The 16173-nt window shown below is 41.8% G+C and overlaps 1 protein-coding gene across 1 annotated transcript in view; it reads left to right on the top strand.

Annotated features, from left to right (window-relative positions):
* Positions 1 to 16173, top strand: part of ERMAP (erythroblast membrane associated protein (Scianna blood group)) — a gene marked incomplete at its 3' end in the record, with an annotated part of 27286 nt that extends 11113 nt beyond the window's left edge. The window contains exons 3-13 of the mRNA XM_081308637.1: positions 3838 to 3927; positions 4651 to 4989; positions 6298 to 6579; positions 8185 to 8301; positions 8935 to 8967; positions 9859 to 9891; positions 11968 to 11988; positions 13080 to 13100; positions 13199 to 13225; positions 13681 to 13707; positions 15461 to 16173. Coding sequence (XP_081164763.1) covers positions 3849 to 3927; positions 4651 to 4989; positions 6298 to 6579; positions 8185 to 8301; positions 8935 to 8967; positions 9859 to 9891; positions 11968 to 11988; positions 13080 to 13100; positions 13199 to 13225; positions 13681 to 13707; positions 15461 to 16173 — 1692 coding nt within the window. The 5' untranslated portion in view covers positions 3838 to 3848. The remainder of the gene's footprint in view (positions 1 to 3837; positions 3928 to 4650; positions 4990 to 6297; positions 6580 to 8184; positions 8302 to 8934; positions 8968 to 9858; positions 9892 to 11967; positions 11989 to 13079; positions 13101 to 13198; positions 13226 to 13680; positions 13708 to 15460) is intronic.

Here is a 16173-nt window from a genome sequence, read left to right as displayed (position 1 = left end):
AGCTATTGTTAATACAGAACCATATTGCAATTAAAAATATATTTGATGCCTGTAATCCCAGCAGCTGAGACAGGAGAATCAGGAGTTCAAAGCCAGCCTTAGCAATGGCGAAGCACTAAACAACTCAGTGAGACCCTGTCTGTGAATAAAATATAAAATAGGGCTGGAGATGTGGCTCAGTGGTGGAGTACCCTTAAGTCCAATATATATATTTGAGTTCATGTTAATTCAGTCATACACTAATATAATAGTGAGTACTGTAATGTTCATACATGTTACATGAGAACATGATGGGGGAAGGGCCATTCTGGCCAATCAGATCAGAAGACTTGATCCTAGAAATCCATATGGTGACCAAATGGTTCTTACATCCATTAAAAAATACCCAACTGGCAGTGCTTCTTAATCTTACCCTCTACACTGTGGGCTAGAGGTCCCCACTGAGCCACTGTAGCTACCTATAGCATCTGTATACTCAACCCCATGGGGACCTCCAGCTCTGCTTCTGTTCTTTCTCCTTCCCTTCTTTTTTCTTTCTTTCTTTCTTTTTTTTTAAATACACGACAGCAGTGGAAAGCATTACAATTCTTATTACACATATAGGGCACAATTTTTCATATCTCTGTATATAAAGTATGTTCATGCCAATTCATGTCTTTATACATGTACTTTGTTGTTTTTTTGCATTACAATTCTTAATACACATATATACCACAATTTTTGTATCTCTGTTTGTATATAAAGTATGTTGACACCCAATTCAAGTCTTCATACATGTACTTTGTATAATGATGTCCATCACATTCCACCATCCTTCTCCTTCCCTTCTTGATCAAGCATCTCCTCCTCCTCTTAATAACTTTGTTTTCTGACAATAAAAATAATATATCTTTGAGGCAGAAAATTTGGAAAATATAAAGGAAAATACAAACAAAAACCATAGGATGACCTTAATCCTCTCCCTACACCCAGGAATAGCCACTGTTTAATATCTACATTCTTGCCTATTTTCTTCCAAATCATCATACTATATATAGTTTTTAAAAACTTATTGTAGGGGCTGGGGATGTGGCTCAAGCGGTAGCGCGCTCGCCTGGCATGCATGTGGCCCGGGTCCGATCCTCAGCACCACATACCAACAAAGATGTTGTGTCCGCCGAGAACTAAAAAATAAATATTAAAAATTCTCTCTCACTCTCTCTCTCTCTCCTCTCTCACTCTCTCTTTAAAAAAAAAAACTTATTGTAGTGACAATTCCTCAGGGCTATTAAAGATTGTTCTCCCATGTGATTATGAAATGCTTTGTAGTATTCCATTGTAAGAATGTACCATAAATAGTTAACTGTTCCCATTTTAGTAGGTTGTTTTTAGTTTTTTCCTTTTATGAATAACTGTGTGATGCTCATCCTCACCATTAAACCACTATGCAAATCCTTATTTATTTCTTTGGGATCATTTTCTGGAAGTGAAATTTATGAATTAAAACTTTGCATATTCTTGAATCATTTGATATAATTGCTAAATTGTCCTTGTGAAAGAGAGTCAGTTTGCCCATGTGTGTGACAACTCTGGGTATTGTTGCTGTTTATAATATTTGAGTGTTCAAAGGAAGACGAGTGATGCTTAATCATGGTTTTCACTTGCTTTGCACTTGTGACTGGAGAGTGAGTACTTCTGACGTCATCCTTTCTTAGGTTAGTCTGTTCACAGGGCTGCTTTCCATTCATTGGCAGCTTGGTGATGTGCTTCAGGGAGACTCCTCTCCTGAAGTCACCTCAATTGCCTTTTTACACAGAGCAACACCTGATAGAACCTCACTTGCTTTTTAAATTTCCAGTGTCCAGTGCAAATCACTTCACATGTATTTCTTTGATCCTCACTATATATATATATATATATATATATATATATATATATAATATATATATATATATATAATATATATATATATATATAATATATATATATTATATATATATATATATATAATATATATATATATATATATATCTACAAGGTAGGTACAATTATTAACTTCATTTTCTGTGGGGGTGTGGCTCAGTGGTCAAGTACTCTGAGTTCAATCCCTGAAGTTTGAGAGGAAGTTTAAAGACGAAAATTAAGCTGTCTTAGGCCACCAGCTAGGAAATGGCAAAGCCAGGACTAGAACCTCTTAAGCACTTCATTAATTGTCTGCACCTAGGAATACAGGCAGCCCCTGTTTAGCTGGGAGTTCTGGGTCACACACTGGGTATGTCTACTAGGGTGTGTTTTAAAATCACTAAGAAGTTGAGGGTTTTTGAGAATTGTGGGGATTTCTTGATGAATTAAACTTTTTCATATTCACAAATCATTTGATAATAATTGTTAAATTGTGGGGATCCTGGACCCTACTTACTTTCAACGTCAATCATAATTAGGTAGAGAGTTTTTCTCATGTACTTAATTTCTTTTGTTCAGTTTCTGAGTAACTGAACAAAAAGTTGTAGGTAAGTAGGTGAGATGGGGTGGGTTGGGGAGGGAGGGAGGGAGAGAGAGAGAGAGAGAGAGAGAATATGAATGAATATGAATTATTGTAATATTAACCTCACTTTTGCCTCCTGTTATGTGGGATTACAGGGTATGTTGTATGCATCACGATTAAAAAACAAAACCAACTCTAAACCAGTGTGTTTTTTGCCATGAGAAAAAAAGAATTGGATGTTTGAAGCAATAATGCGTTCAGAGCTTAAAGTTCACCTTTGGCTTCTCCCTTTGATACCTGCTCCAAGTCTCATTTGTGCCCAATCTGTGACCTTTTGGGAACAGGCTTGCTGACCTCTACAAAAACCTCCTCTTTGGAAAGGATCTGAAACTGTGATAATTTGAGAGTTCTGTCTTCCAAGAGTGTCTATAAACTTTATCCTCACTGTAGCATGAGAAATTCTGTTTCCTGTTGAAGGAGTCTCAGACAGTAGCAAGTAGGTGGGGGCAGAGTTTCACAGCAGGAACACTGTGGGGTGTCCCTTGGGCAGTGCACACGGTGATCTCTACCTTCCAGGGATAGTTCAGTAATAATAACATCTCCATATTGTCCTGTGTGCAGTTGTGGTCTGTGCTTTGCGCTTTCCTGTCTTTGAATCCTCTCACTGTCCTGTGAAGAAGGCCTCCTCTTATAGGTTAGGAACCTGAAAGATGCAGATGTTTACAACTTTCCTGGGGTTAGTAAATGGGTAGAGTTAAGACTTTAACCCAAGTCTTTTCAACTCCAGACCCTGAGTTTGTAGGATTAGTACCTTTATGATGAATGGGAAAGAGCTTGAATATTAGTTTGTTGCATGTCAACTTGAAAGACTGTTAGGGAGGAGCTCCAAGCTATATGGTGGGTGAAGATTAGTTTGAAACAGGCATTTCTCAAGCCTGGCCTGGAAACTAAATGCAAGAGGCCAGTAGTCTGACCAGTTCTTACTTTCTTAGTTCTGGGTACACGTTCTCATTCTCCCAGACTCTTCCTTTTGCCTTCTAAATCATACTCAGTGTTCACTCGTCTCATCCCCATCATTATCCTCATTCACAGTTTTTATAGATTTAAGGCTCCCAAAGTACTTAGCTCTTTCTACCCTCACAATAATGCTGCAAGAAGGCATGGTTATTATACCCATTATAAAGATGAAGAAACAGCATTTCGAAGAAGTTCAGTCACCCTGTTACAAGGGAGTAAGTAGTGGAGCTGGACTTAGAAGCAGGTCTGTATAGTTCTTGAACGCAGGCCATGGGGTCTGGGTCTCAGCCCTACCTCCTAGGTGATACAGTCCCTCCTGTCAAGCTCACCAGAGTTCTTCTCTTTGTCTGTCTTAGTTCGGAAGGAGATGGCAAGTTCCCCTGGCTCCTGGTTCTCTAGCTGCCTCATTACTCTGGTCATCCTGCAGATGCCTGCGCACCTGTCAGGTAGGAGTTTAGGAATTTCTTTCCCTGCCAGGGACAAGACGTCTGACCTTGGAGTCTCCAGAATGAGGAGGCGTGGCTTGAGATCTTATTTCTTTGGGGGTTCCCTTTTTCTCCCAATCCTTCCCAGTGCTTTTCGTAGGCTATATACTTCCCCCAGTATATCCCCGTCCTTATCCCTTCCCAAGTTCTTTCTGCCACATTTCTTTCCATCCCTTCCCAAGTCGTTTCTCCTGCATCCTCCCCTCCCAGATCCCTATTATCTTTTTTTCTTTTTTTTATTGGTTGTTCACAACATTACAAAGCTCTTGACATATCATATTTCATACATTAGATTGAAGTGGGTTATGAACCCCCAATTTTACCCCAAATGCAGATTGCAGAATCACGTCGGTTACACATCCACAATTTTACATAATGCCCTATTAGTAATTGTTGTATTCTGCTACCTTTCCTATTCCCTACTATCCCCCCTCCCCTCCCCTCCCATCTTCTCTCTCTACCCCATCTACTGTAATTCATTTCTCTCCTTGTTTATTTTCCCATTCCCCTCACAACCTCTTATATGTAAGTTTGTATAGCAATGAGGTTCTCCCTTCATTTCCATGCAATTTCCCTTTTCTCTCCCTTTCCCTCCCATCTCATGTCTCGGTTTAATGTTAATCTTTTCTTCTTGCTCTTCCTGCCCTATTATCCTTTTTTTTCCCTCTCCCCCGCACCTCCCAGGAGATGTCAGCAAGTTCCACCTCGCCCCGCTAGGGGGCACAGCCGAGCTGCTCTGCCCTCTGTCTCTCTGGCCGGTGTCGACGCCCATGCAGATAAGGTGGCTGCGGCCCTCCCGATCGCAACGCTCCCAGGCTGTTCACGTGTTCCGGGATGGAAAGGACAGGGATGAAGATCTGATTCCGGAATATAAGGGCAGGACGACGCTGGTGAGAGACATCCAAGAGGGAAATGTCACTCTGCAGATCCACAATGTGACCCTTGAGGATCGAGGTCCATACCAATGTCAGATCCAGGTCGGAAACCTGAGTCGAGAGAGCGCCGTGACTCTTCAGGTTGCAGGTTAGGATGGGGTTGAGGTGCCTGGGGTCATTTGTGGCAGTTAGATAGGCTTTGTCAATACCTGCTTTGTCCCTCATCTAGAATTTTCTTTGATCTGCAAGCACAGTTTTGACTGCCTGGATGGTTCAGCCTTACCATTTGGTCCCACTGATTTTGGTGGAAGTAGTGACTCTGGTTTCTGATGAGGAAGGGACAGGGACTTTGAAAAACACTGTGCAATGCAGATCCTGGTTCTTTGCTCTTATTATTAAGGGACTCATAACTACAGTTGTAAGGAAAAGTCCTCAAGGGCCAGAATCCTGGATGTGACATGGATGTACTGAATGGGTCCTCTTCTGGGCTTCCAGAATACTTAAAGAGCCAGGAAGGTAGAGACAGTGTTTCTCAAACTATCTTCAATATTTAAAAAATCAGCCTACCCCAAACTCAACCCAACCCAAGTCCTTTGCATTTGCTTGAGTGATACCATTTCTATCTGGTCACACACTGATTTTGGTCATAGCTTAGTCACACACTGAAAAGAGCAAGTAAATCAATTCCTTTAAAACATACAAGGGCTGGAAAAGTGGCTCAGTGTTAGAGTACTCACCAGGTCTGGTGTGAGTGAGGCCCTGGGTTTGATCCCCAGCCCTGAAAACCAAAAACACAATAGGTGGTACAAAGACTCTTCTAGTTTTTTTTTTTTTCTCTTTTTTTGTGGTGCTGGGGATTGAACCCGTTGCCTTGTGCATGCACTCTACCTACTGAGCTATATCCCCAGCCCCCAAAGACTCTTTCTAAACACAGGTCCTTTGGGGTGCAAAATAAATTTTTAAAAGGGACTGAGGTGCTAACTGGGTGTGGTGGTGCACCCCTATAATCCCAGCAACTGGAGAGGCTGAGGCAAGAGGATCGCAAGTTTGAGGCTAGCACTGTCAACTTAGTGAGATCCTATTTCAAAATAAGAAATGAAAAGGGCTGGGGTTGTAGGTCAGTGGTAGAGTGTCTTTGGGTTCAATCCCTAGTATTACAATCAATCAATCAATCAATAATTTTTTTTTAAATCCTGGAAGGTGGGGAACAAGGTATCAGAAGACCAGGTATCATGGGCACTTACAGCTTTGGGTGGATTTCAATTATATTTGGGTAAAGCTAGACGCTGTCTTATCCCATTGGGAGGAGAATGGAGGAGTGAGGAGAAAGTAGGCATTAAAGTGTCAATAACAGTTCATCAGAAGTGGACGGGGGCTCTGGCTAGAACCATGCCCTTGCTGAGGCCCTGCCAATCTATTTCTGGGCTGGTCCAGCTAGGCAGTGTCTGCTCTCCAGTTCTAGGTTCTGATCCTTACATCCACATGAAGGGCTACGATGCTGGATGGATCCAGCTTGTGTGCAGGTCGGTGGGATGGTTCCCACAGCCGTGGGCCCAATGGAGGGACCCGGAAGGCAGGAGGCTTCTATCCCTGTCTGAGGATCACTCCCTGGATGAAACCGGACTCTTCCGAACGGCAGTGTCCAGCAGAATCAGGGACAACACTCTGGGGAACGTGTCCTGCACCATCCGCAACATGGTCCTTGGCCGAGAGAAGACCACAGCCATGCTTATAGAAGGTAAAGGCTGCGTGATAGGTCTGAAGGAAACTCCTACCCTACTGGAAATCTTATAAAGACCTTTCAAATGTTTTAATTTCCAAGAATAAAGCACGTATATTGTAGAAAACTTGAAAATATAGAAGATTTTAAAAAAACCAAAAAATGGCCTATGATGTCACAACTTGTAGAGAAATACTGCTAACATCTTGGTGTATTTCTTATAAGACTAATAGTTGCATGTATTGCCTGAACAGTGTCTGTGTGTGTGTCTCTGTGTGTGCTTGTGTGTATGTATTCTTGTACTGGGATTTCCCTTCACTTCCCGTCATGAGTATATTTTGTCCATGTCCTTAAGTAACTCTTCTTATGATTTTAGGGGCTGCATAGTATTCCATTGTACAGCTATAGAAGACTAAGATCAATCAAAACCTAGTTCTGAATGTTTCCCAATTTCTCCTCACATTACCACTAATGATGTGATGAACGTTTTTGCATGTGTTTGAGAGGTGACTCTGATTATTTTCTTAGAATGTGTTTCTGGAAGTAGAATTAATAAATTAAAGGGTATAGACCTTTTCAAAAGACTCTTGAAATATGGATTCATATGGCAGAGAACAGTGGTTTTAAAGCCATGAAAGATAGACGGTGGCTGGAGTCTTGGGGTGGAGAGGGGTCATGGACATTTGCTAATTGTGTCCCTTTTTTATCCTTCTGTTCCCCTCCCCTCTTTTCTTTCTACCGCCACTGTCCCTCTCTGGATGCTAAGTGCTTAAACTGATCTTTACATCTCTCCAAGCCCTTGGGGATGGGGACCCTTATCACCCCCATTTTACAGATGAGGGGAACCAGGCTGGATCTCTAGCCTAGGGTCACACTGTGGTTGAGCAAGGAGACACAGCCAGTTTGGGCTTGCCACCACTTGTTATAGCCCTCTTATCTCCTTTTCCTTTTTCTCTTTCTTCTTCCTTTCCTCCTTCCTCTCCTTTAGGCCTGCTGCCACAGCAACTAGAGTTTATTTTGCTGCTCCTTCTGGTGCTGGGGACAAAGAGGCTGCTTTCTGCTTTTCCAGACCAGAGCAAAGAGGTCTGAAGAGAGAGGTGGTGGGAGCAGACCTGCTCATGAGAAGGCTCTGGGTGATTACTCAGCAGAGCACTTGCAGGTCCCAGGATTATTTTTTCTTAATTTATTTTTCAGTTTTAGGTGGACACAATATCTTTATTTTTATTTTTATGTGGTGCTGAGAATCGAACCCAGGCTTCACACATGCTAGGCAAGCACACTACCACTTGAGCCACATCCCCAGCCCCCAGGATTATTTTTCTGTTGAGTTTGGGGCAGGATGAGATGGTGGTTGAGAAGCTGAGTTGAAACCATGGTCTTCAGGCAGGGCCATCAACACCCTTCCCGAGACATTAAATCCCAGTTACCTTTAATGTCCTCCAGGGTTTGAGTTACCAAGAGAACAAAGACCCTCACCCATCTTGGTCAGATGATGACCAAGAGGTGATGGTCATCCCTAGAGGTGATGAAGGCGGCTGGGATGCACCTGACTGTTTGCATCTGAGGCAGGCAGCAGCTCTCAGATGTCTTCCTGGGAGTGCTCATTGGTGGTCTCTGTTTCAGCCCCATCCCCGGGAATGCTCTCCTCCTCAGCAGTGGTGCTCGCTGTGGTCCTGCCTGTCCTGGGGCTCCTCATCACAGTAGGCATTTGCCTCATCTGGAAGCAAAGAAGATCAAGAGGTAAGTAGGTGGAAGGGAGCCCAGGTTGGGAAAAGACCAGGAGGAAGTGGATGTAGGCAGGATGCTTATCTATAGTTTGGAGACCCTGCAAGTTGTTTGGGAGAATACTGATAGAGTCACGCCCCAGGGACTCACATTGCAGAGGGAATAAAATAAACTGCAGAAAGGCCCTTGGCAGAGCTATGAATTCTTATCCTTTGAGGTATTAGACAATAATCAGTCACCACAGCCTTTTAATAAATGAATAAATTAGAGCCTTCTAATTAGGAAATCCAATCATATTCATTGGATAAAACTCTCATTAAAATGATCACATTCACAGGATCTCATGATTGCAATGAACTTGGAGAGTTATATAATCCAACACCTTTCCCTCCTTCTGATGGTTTGAAATCCTCTAATCTTTTCAAATGGGCATACACCCTTGGTCCATATTGGGACAATTAGCTTGTTAGTAAAAACCCTCCCTAAAGACCAGCTGAGGGCTGGGGGCACAGCTCAGTTGGTAGATCACTTACCTAGCATGCACAAGGCCCTGGGTTCAATTCTCAACACCGTACACACACACACACACACACACACACACACACACACACAAAGACCAGCTGACCCCTTTTTCTCTCTCCCTTCTAGAGAAGCTTCTCTATGAACAGGCGATGGAGGTAGGTAAGTGTCCTGGGCTGTGTGGGGGAAATATTTCTGTTTTGCTGAATGTTGTATACCCGCATCCACTAATATAAGTCGTATACCTGAAAATTCCATCTCCCACTGTCCTTGGTGGGGTGGTGATGGGATATAAATCCATTGCTTCTGGTTTTTAGCAGCTTTTACTTTAATAGCTTGCCTTCTGGCATGTTTGGTGATTTTTGCCTGTGAGCTCATTATTCACAGGTTAAACATGGAGAAGCTTTTATTCAGTCAATACATAATTGATAATGGTCTACTAAAGATCCTGGATCATACTAGATTTGGAAAATCCAATGGTGAGCAAAAGCAGACAAAGATTCTGCCCTTCTGGAACTTTCAAACTAGCCAGGAAGATAAATATGAACTAAATATTTACACAAATAAATATGTACAAATGCCACAAAAAAGGTTCTATGAAAGCCGAGCAGGAGGAATCAAGCAGCTTGAGGCCTGAGATTGTAATGTTTGACTTGAAGGATGGTCAGAGAGAGTAGTATTTAAGTGAAGAGCTGATAAGGCACAGAAGCAAAGGGGAGAGATGATAGGGCTGCATCATGGGAGGCCTTGTGGGTCATGTTAAGGATTCTAGTCTGTTTCCTAAGAGCAGTGGTAAAGCAATGAAGGAGGACATTCTGATCAGAGTTGTGTTTTGGAAATCTCTCTCTCAGAAGAGAATCAGAAAGAGTAATATAGGATGTAGGGGGGCAATTTGAGTTGCCATTTCTGTTGCCCAGATAAGAGATGATGAAGGACTAGATCAGGGAGTGGAGAAGATGGACGGAAGTGCACAGGTTCAAGAGCAGGTAAACTAGTAGGAACTGTCAAAGTAATAGCAAAGAATCTCATTTTCTTTTTCTTTCCTTCCTCTAGAAAATCTTCTTGCAGACCATGCAAAAGAAAAAGGTAATTATATATTAAAAGTAAAATATAAGGAACAAGTAACATATTCTTTCTCCTTATACATAATTACCAACAGTCAATTAATATTATTGGAATTTAGTTTCCAGAATCAAGGGGCTATGGATCTGATGGCAGTGAGGGGGAGGCCCATGGTCAAAATGAATAGGTCTGGATCATCATAAGCTGTCTTTATCAGCCTTTCCACCAATCACTAAAAAGAAATCTGCATATCATCTAAAACATATTGATATGTTTATATGGGATGTATGAGGATCTTAAGAGTCCATACGATCGTGGCATGAAAAGAGGGTACAAGGGAAGCATCACAAGCTCTGTGACACCTGGTCTGCCACTTACTTACAGGTCTTGGAAAAGTCACTTTGCTGCTCTGAGTTTTGGTTTCCTCATCTGTAAAATGGAAATAATAAGTTCTCTTATCTGATTGTTTTCAATATTAAAAAAGACAATCTTGCTGGGTGCAGTGGTGCACACCTGTAAACCCAGTGGTTTGGGAGTCGAAGGCAGGAGGATCACAAGTTCAAAACCAGCATCAGCAACGTAGTGAGAACTTAAGCAACTTAGTGAGACCCTGTCTCAAAACAAAATATATAAAGGACTGGGGGTGTGGCTCAGAAGAAATACTTTCTGGTACAAAAAAAAAAAAACATCAAAAAAAAAAAGAAACAAAAACAATCTATCATAGTGCCTGGAACTCCTTTCCCTTCTTGTCATTTCATTTTCATTAATTGAATGTGTGCTGTGAACCACTGAGGGTAAAAGTTAGACTCTCTATTGAAGCTTCTCTGGGAAGACAAGTCACTGGCCCAAATGGCTCCAAATTCAATGATGTTGGTAGCTCTTCTCTTCCCCCACTTATATCTCCTCCAAGTTGATAAGAATGTGGGTGCACACAGCAGACACTCTGGCCATTCTGCCTAGGCCAATTGTTGAGGGCCTCTGACGAAGAAATCAGACAGACTTGGGTTTGAATCCTGCCTCTTTGGCCACTTACTGACTGGATGACCTTGAGCCAATTTCATGTCCCTCTGAGCTTCAGACCATACCTCTGTAAAACAGGAATACTACTTCTATGCCACTCATATTCTTGAGAGGATTCATAACATGCCTCAGTATGAGAAAATGACACAGTCGACGGAAGCTGTTAGTAGTGGAAGTTGCAACAAGAACCCATAAGCCCCTTAGTGTTCCACCGTGTGCATGTACTAATATGTAACCAAAAAATCCCATCATTATGTACAACTATAATACACCAATAAAAATGTGGAGAAAAAAGTAAATATTAAAAAAAAAGAATCAATAAGCTCCTAAAGAGCTGTGACATACTTGGCCTCCTTGCTCTAAAACCAAATGCCTAACCATGCTCAGCCCTTAGCCCAAGGCCTGGTGGTGAACTCAGGTGTTTGATGCTAATTCTCTGGGAGGGCCAATGATAGGTAGGGGAACAAGTGGACCAGATGACCCTGCCAGAGAAACCACAAAGACTCTCCCATAGCATGTGGAGCATGACCCCAAACTCCTGCAGCTTCCAAATTTGTGAAAATTTTAACTTCAGAGAGTTGCTGTAGAGAGTCATAAAGCCACATCAACAAGTTGATGCCAGGCTTTTAACTAGTTTTACACTAGCTAAAACACAATGCAAATGAAAAATAATTTGTGACAAATATGATATCATACATTTATGATGTATGATAACAACAGACTCTAAAAGGGTAGCAGGTTATATTACCACAATTACAATCATATGGAAACACTCAGCAGAAATGAAACCAGACATTCAAAAGAGAAAAGAGGAACCAAAATCTGGGTTAGGATGGGGCAGAGAAGGTGGTACCAGCACCACTGGATTTCTGAGTCTGATTTATGGGACATGGTATTGGTATTGGTTTAGGGACTAATGGAAAATTATCCCTTTCCATTTTTGGGGTGGAGGCAGTACATCATGGTGGGAGAGATGGTGAGCCTTCTAGGGCCCTAGGGATAAAGGGGCAAGAACCAATCACTCACTCCTTCCTCTCTCTCTCTCTCTCTCTCTCTCTCTCTCTCTCTCTTGTTTTTTAGGAAGACTCCATAAAGGCCTGAGTAAGTTCTACTCCTTCATAGCACAACTTCCTTATGCAGACATCCCTGCTTTTGGATGAGCATTTCAGTTTCACTTCCTGGGATAGAAGGGAGGGGGCAAGATAATTCAAGCCGTGAGATTGGGAATTCCTTGGCTCTCAGAGTCTTCTTTTCTCAGGTATTCCCAGCTTTTCTTTCTTGCACAACTGTTGTCTAGTCTCTAAATGGAAAATGTTTTACCAAGAGGAGAAATGGCTTCCATGGGTGAAACCATGTGGAAGTATCTTTTATCACCCTGTCATGGCCTTTCCTTATGTGGTGTCCAAAGCAGACGGATCCCCATTGACTGAATATGCTGGAGCAGGGTGCCTCCACCATTTCTTCTATAAGAATATCTTTTTATTATTTAAAAACAATCTGAAGACATGTGACATGTCAATTTTGTTTTACAAGGAGAAAATATACATGATAAAATCTAACAGAGATTCAGTGATAGTTTTTTTAAAAATATTTGTTTTTTTTTTTTTAGTTGTAGTTAGTAGACACAATACCTTTATTTATTTATTTATTTTTCGTGTAGATGGACACAACACAATGCCTTTATTTTTTTTATGTGGTGCTGAGGATCAAACACGGGTCCCGCCCGTGCTAGGCAAGCGCTCTACCGCAGAGCCACAATCCCAGCCGCTTATTTATTTTTTTATGTGGTGTTGAGGATCCAACCCAGGGCCTCACAGGTGCTAGGTGAGCGCTCTACTGCTGAGCCACAACCCCAGCCCTCAGTGATAGTTTTAAATGAACTTATGTTTTATTCTTTTCCCACCATAATCTATACACATTTATTTTGTCATTACCTGTGGATATGAGAAGCATTAGTTATTTGTCTGCTGGTAAGGTTTGGCTCACATAAAAATTTGTTAATCTTCTGCTGTATCTTTGGGGACCCAAGGCCCATAGCTGGAAGATATTGCCATTATAGACATTCTTAATGGGGAAGTTCTAGAATATAGCTATTGAAGATCTGCTCTAGGACTGTGGGTAGGATGAGACAGTAGCATTGTGGATATGTAGTAGCTCTTGATCTGATTTGTTCAACTATTTTTATTCTTTAGAGAAACTCCGGATGGAACTGAGTAAGTTTCTCATATTCTTATAACCTAAATATCAACTTATCTCCTGTTGTCCTGAGGTTCTCAGTGATAGCTCACCTGCTTTGTTTCTTCTTCCATAGAGTTGAAAAGAGCTGCAGCCAACTCAGGTGGGTGAGATGCACTTTCCCTATGTTTGATCCCCACCCTAAGAGAGTTCTTGATTTCTTTATTGGTTTAACAATTCCCTTGTGCTAGCTCTCTGTTACTACGACAAAATACTTGAGATGGACAACTTGTAAGGAGGAAAGGTTTGTTTTGGCTCACAGTTTTGGAGGTTTCAGTCAATAATTGGTTGGCCCGTTGACTGGGCTTTTGGAGAGAGTGTGTGGCAGAAGATATTGCTCACTTCATGGTAGCAAAGAGAGAAACTGAACATGGGCCAGAATCCCAATATCCTCTTCAAGGGCATATCCCCAAGGACTTAACTTCCTTCCACTATGCCCCATCTCCTAAACCTTCCATCACCTCCTAACAGGGTCACAGGTTGAGACCAATCCTTCAATACACAGATCTTTGGGAGATATTCATGACCCAACTGTGGCACTTCTTTTATGTCTTTCAGGCTGGAGAAGAGCCCGGCTACATTTTGGTAAGTTATACTAATCAGATTGATTCACATTCAGAATCCATCCTCCTGAAGGCTCTGGAGGTTGGGGCAGGAGGATCATTTTCTTCTGTAGCCTTAGATTTGGCTCCATTCCTTTCTAATGCAGACTGCAATTTAAAATTTTTTTAATCAAATCCATTTATTTGATTATCAAAAATTTTTTAAACTTTGATTTTTAGGAGTCACATTTAGATTTAGAAAGTTTACCCTCTTTTAGAACACTGATAAATATTAGGTTTGATTTTTTTGCACATTTTTATGATTTTTGAGATTTTTCCTTAAGTTTATCAGTTATTTATATTTCTTCTTTGTGAGTTGTCTACTCCCGTTCCCTTTAATTATTTTTCATTTGCATTTTAATTTCCTTATAATATTTTGGATACACAAGCATTTATTTTTATGAAGTCAATTTTATTGATATTTTCCTGTGTGGTCTCTTCAGTGCTTTCAGATTTGGAAAGTCCTTCCTATACTACAATCAGATAAATAGTTACTGTTTTTCCTCTTTATATACACCTGTCTGTGGACCAATTTTCTTGGGTGATAGTGACCAGATTCTCAGAGAAGAAGGGTATGGGTTGGCAAGATACCCCAATAATATGAACTATAAAAAAGTTCATAATTTTATTCTAAAAGATTTACATCTTTTAATATTTTCTGTTCCTCTTGCAGCACTGGAGATTGAACTCAGGGGTTCAATCTACCACTGAGTTATATCCCCAATCCTTTAAAATTTTGTTTTTAAATTTTGAGGCAGAATCTTACTAAGTTGCCAGGCTGACCTTGAACTTGTGATCCTCCTGCCCCAACCTCCAGAGTAGCTGGGATTATAGGTGTGCTAATGGCTCTAAATTTCTCTTTCAATTTATTCCTTATAATTTGCAATTCTACTGCTGTTTGAGTAGGTTGGTTCTTTTCACTGCTTTGAGCTCATTTCCAGGAACTTTAATTCCCTCACGTTTATACTCTCTGAAATGATCAATTGAAAGAATACTGGGACACTTGGTTGGAATTCTGGAACTCACAAAGCCTCCTGTCTCACATTCACAGTCTAATTTACTCCCACCATCTCAACAGAATATAGATTTCGTGTATTTAACTCCCCAAGAAGAATGTGTTTCCTCTACTTGGGGCAAAAGTGAGACTCACTGCGAGCTTCATAACCAACAATTTCAAGCAAGAATTATTTTTCTCTATACTACTAATAATTTTAGGCAACAATTTCACTCTCTGTAGGAATGTGGCATAATCTCATGCATTAGTTCAGCAATCTGTGTGACAGCTCTATGATGTAGGCTCTGTTAGTAGTTCCATTTTACAGATAATGAAGCTAAGCTTAGAGATGATCAAGAAACCCAAGGTCATGTGACTAGCATATGGCAGAGCTGGGACTGAGACATGTGGCTGTAGAGTCTAACATCAAAGTCTATGTTTAAATCATTCATTAGATTTCTTTGGAACATCAAAGACAAAGATGTTATTTCCTAAGGATTAAAGAAGCCTCACAGACAGGTGAAGCACTTTCCCCTCTTTGTTCCCTGCCAGGTGACCAACTTCTTGAAAGACAGTATTCTATGGTTCTGGTTTTTATGTGGGAGAGACAAGGAGGCTTGAAAAGAAATGGGTCAATGATGGTGACTGCAGAACTAGAGATTATGGCTCTTTCCAAAGACACCCCCCAAAATCCCTTAAGACCTAGTCTTCCCAATCCTCATTTCTCTGTGACTTTCTGCAGTGGCAGTGACCCTGGACCCAGACACAGCACATCCCAAACTCATCCTATCTGAGGATCGGAGATGTGTGAAGCTTGGTGACAGAAAGCAGCCTGTGCCTGACAACCCCCAGAGATTTGATTTCGTCGTCAGTGTTCTGGGTTTTGAGTACTTCACGGCTGGCTGTCACTATTGGGAAGTGTATGTGGGAGACAAAACCAAATGGATCCTTGGGGTGTGTAGCGAGTCGGTGAGCAGGAAGGGGAAGGTCACTGCCTCGCCCGCCAATGGACACTGGCTTTTGCGACAGAGTCGTGGTAATGAGTACCAAGCTCTCACCTCCCCGCAGACCTCCTTCCGCCTGAAAGAGCCGCCGAGGTGTGTGGGGATTTTCCTGGACTATGAAGCGGGAATCATCTCCTTCTACAACGTGACTGACAAATCCCACATCTTTACTTTCACTCATAGTTTCTCTGGCCCCCTTCGCCCTTTCTTTGAACCTTGTCTTCATGATGGAGGGAAGAACATAGCACCTCTAATCATCTGTTCAGAACTCCAGAAATCAGAGGACTCACTTGTCCCCAAGCCAGAAGGAAAAGGCCATGCTAATGGAGATGTGTCCCTGAAGGTGAACCCTTCCTTACTACCTCCTCAGGCCCCAGAGCTTCCCCCAGTGATGTCCTGGCCCTCTGACCTGGGCCCGGCCCTTCAGGGGCTCAAGGCTCCTTCTTTTTAG

This window comes from Spermophilus citellus (genome assembly GCF_964194105.1).
Source record: "Spermophilus citellus genome assembly, chromosome: 9".
In the NCBI taxonomy this organism is placed as follows: Eukaryota; Metazoa; Chordata; class Mammalia; order Rodentia; family Sciuridae; genus Spermophilus; species Spermophilus citellus.
The sequence above is the reverse complement of the archived record's forward strand: the minus strand, read 5'-3'. Positions and strand labels throughout refer to the sequence as shown.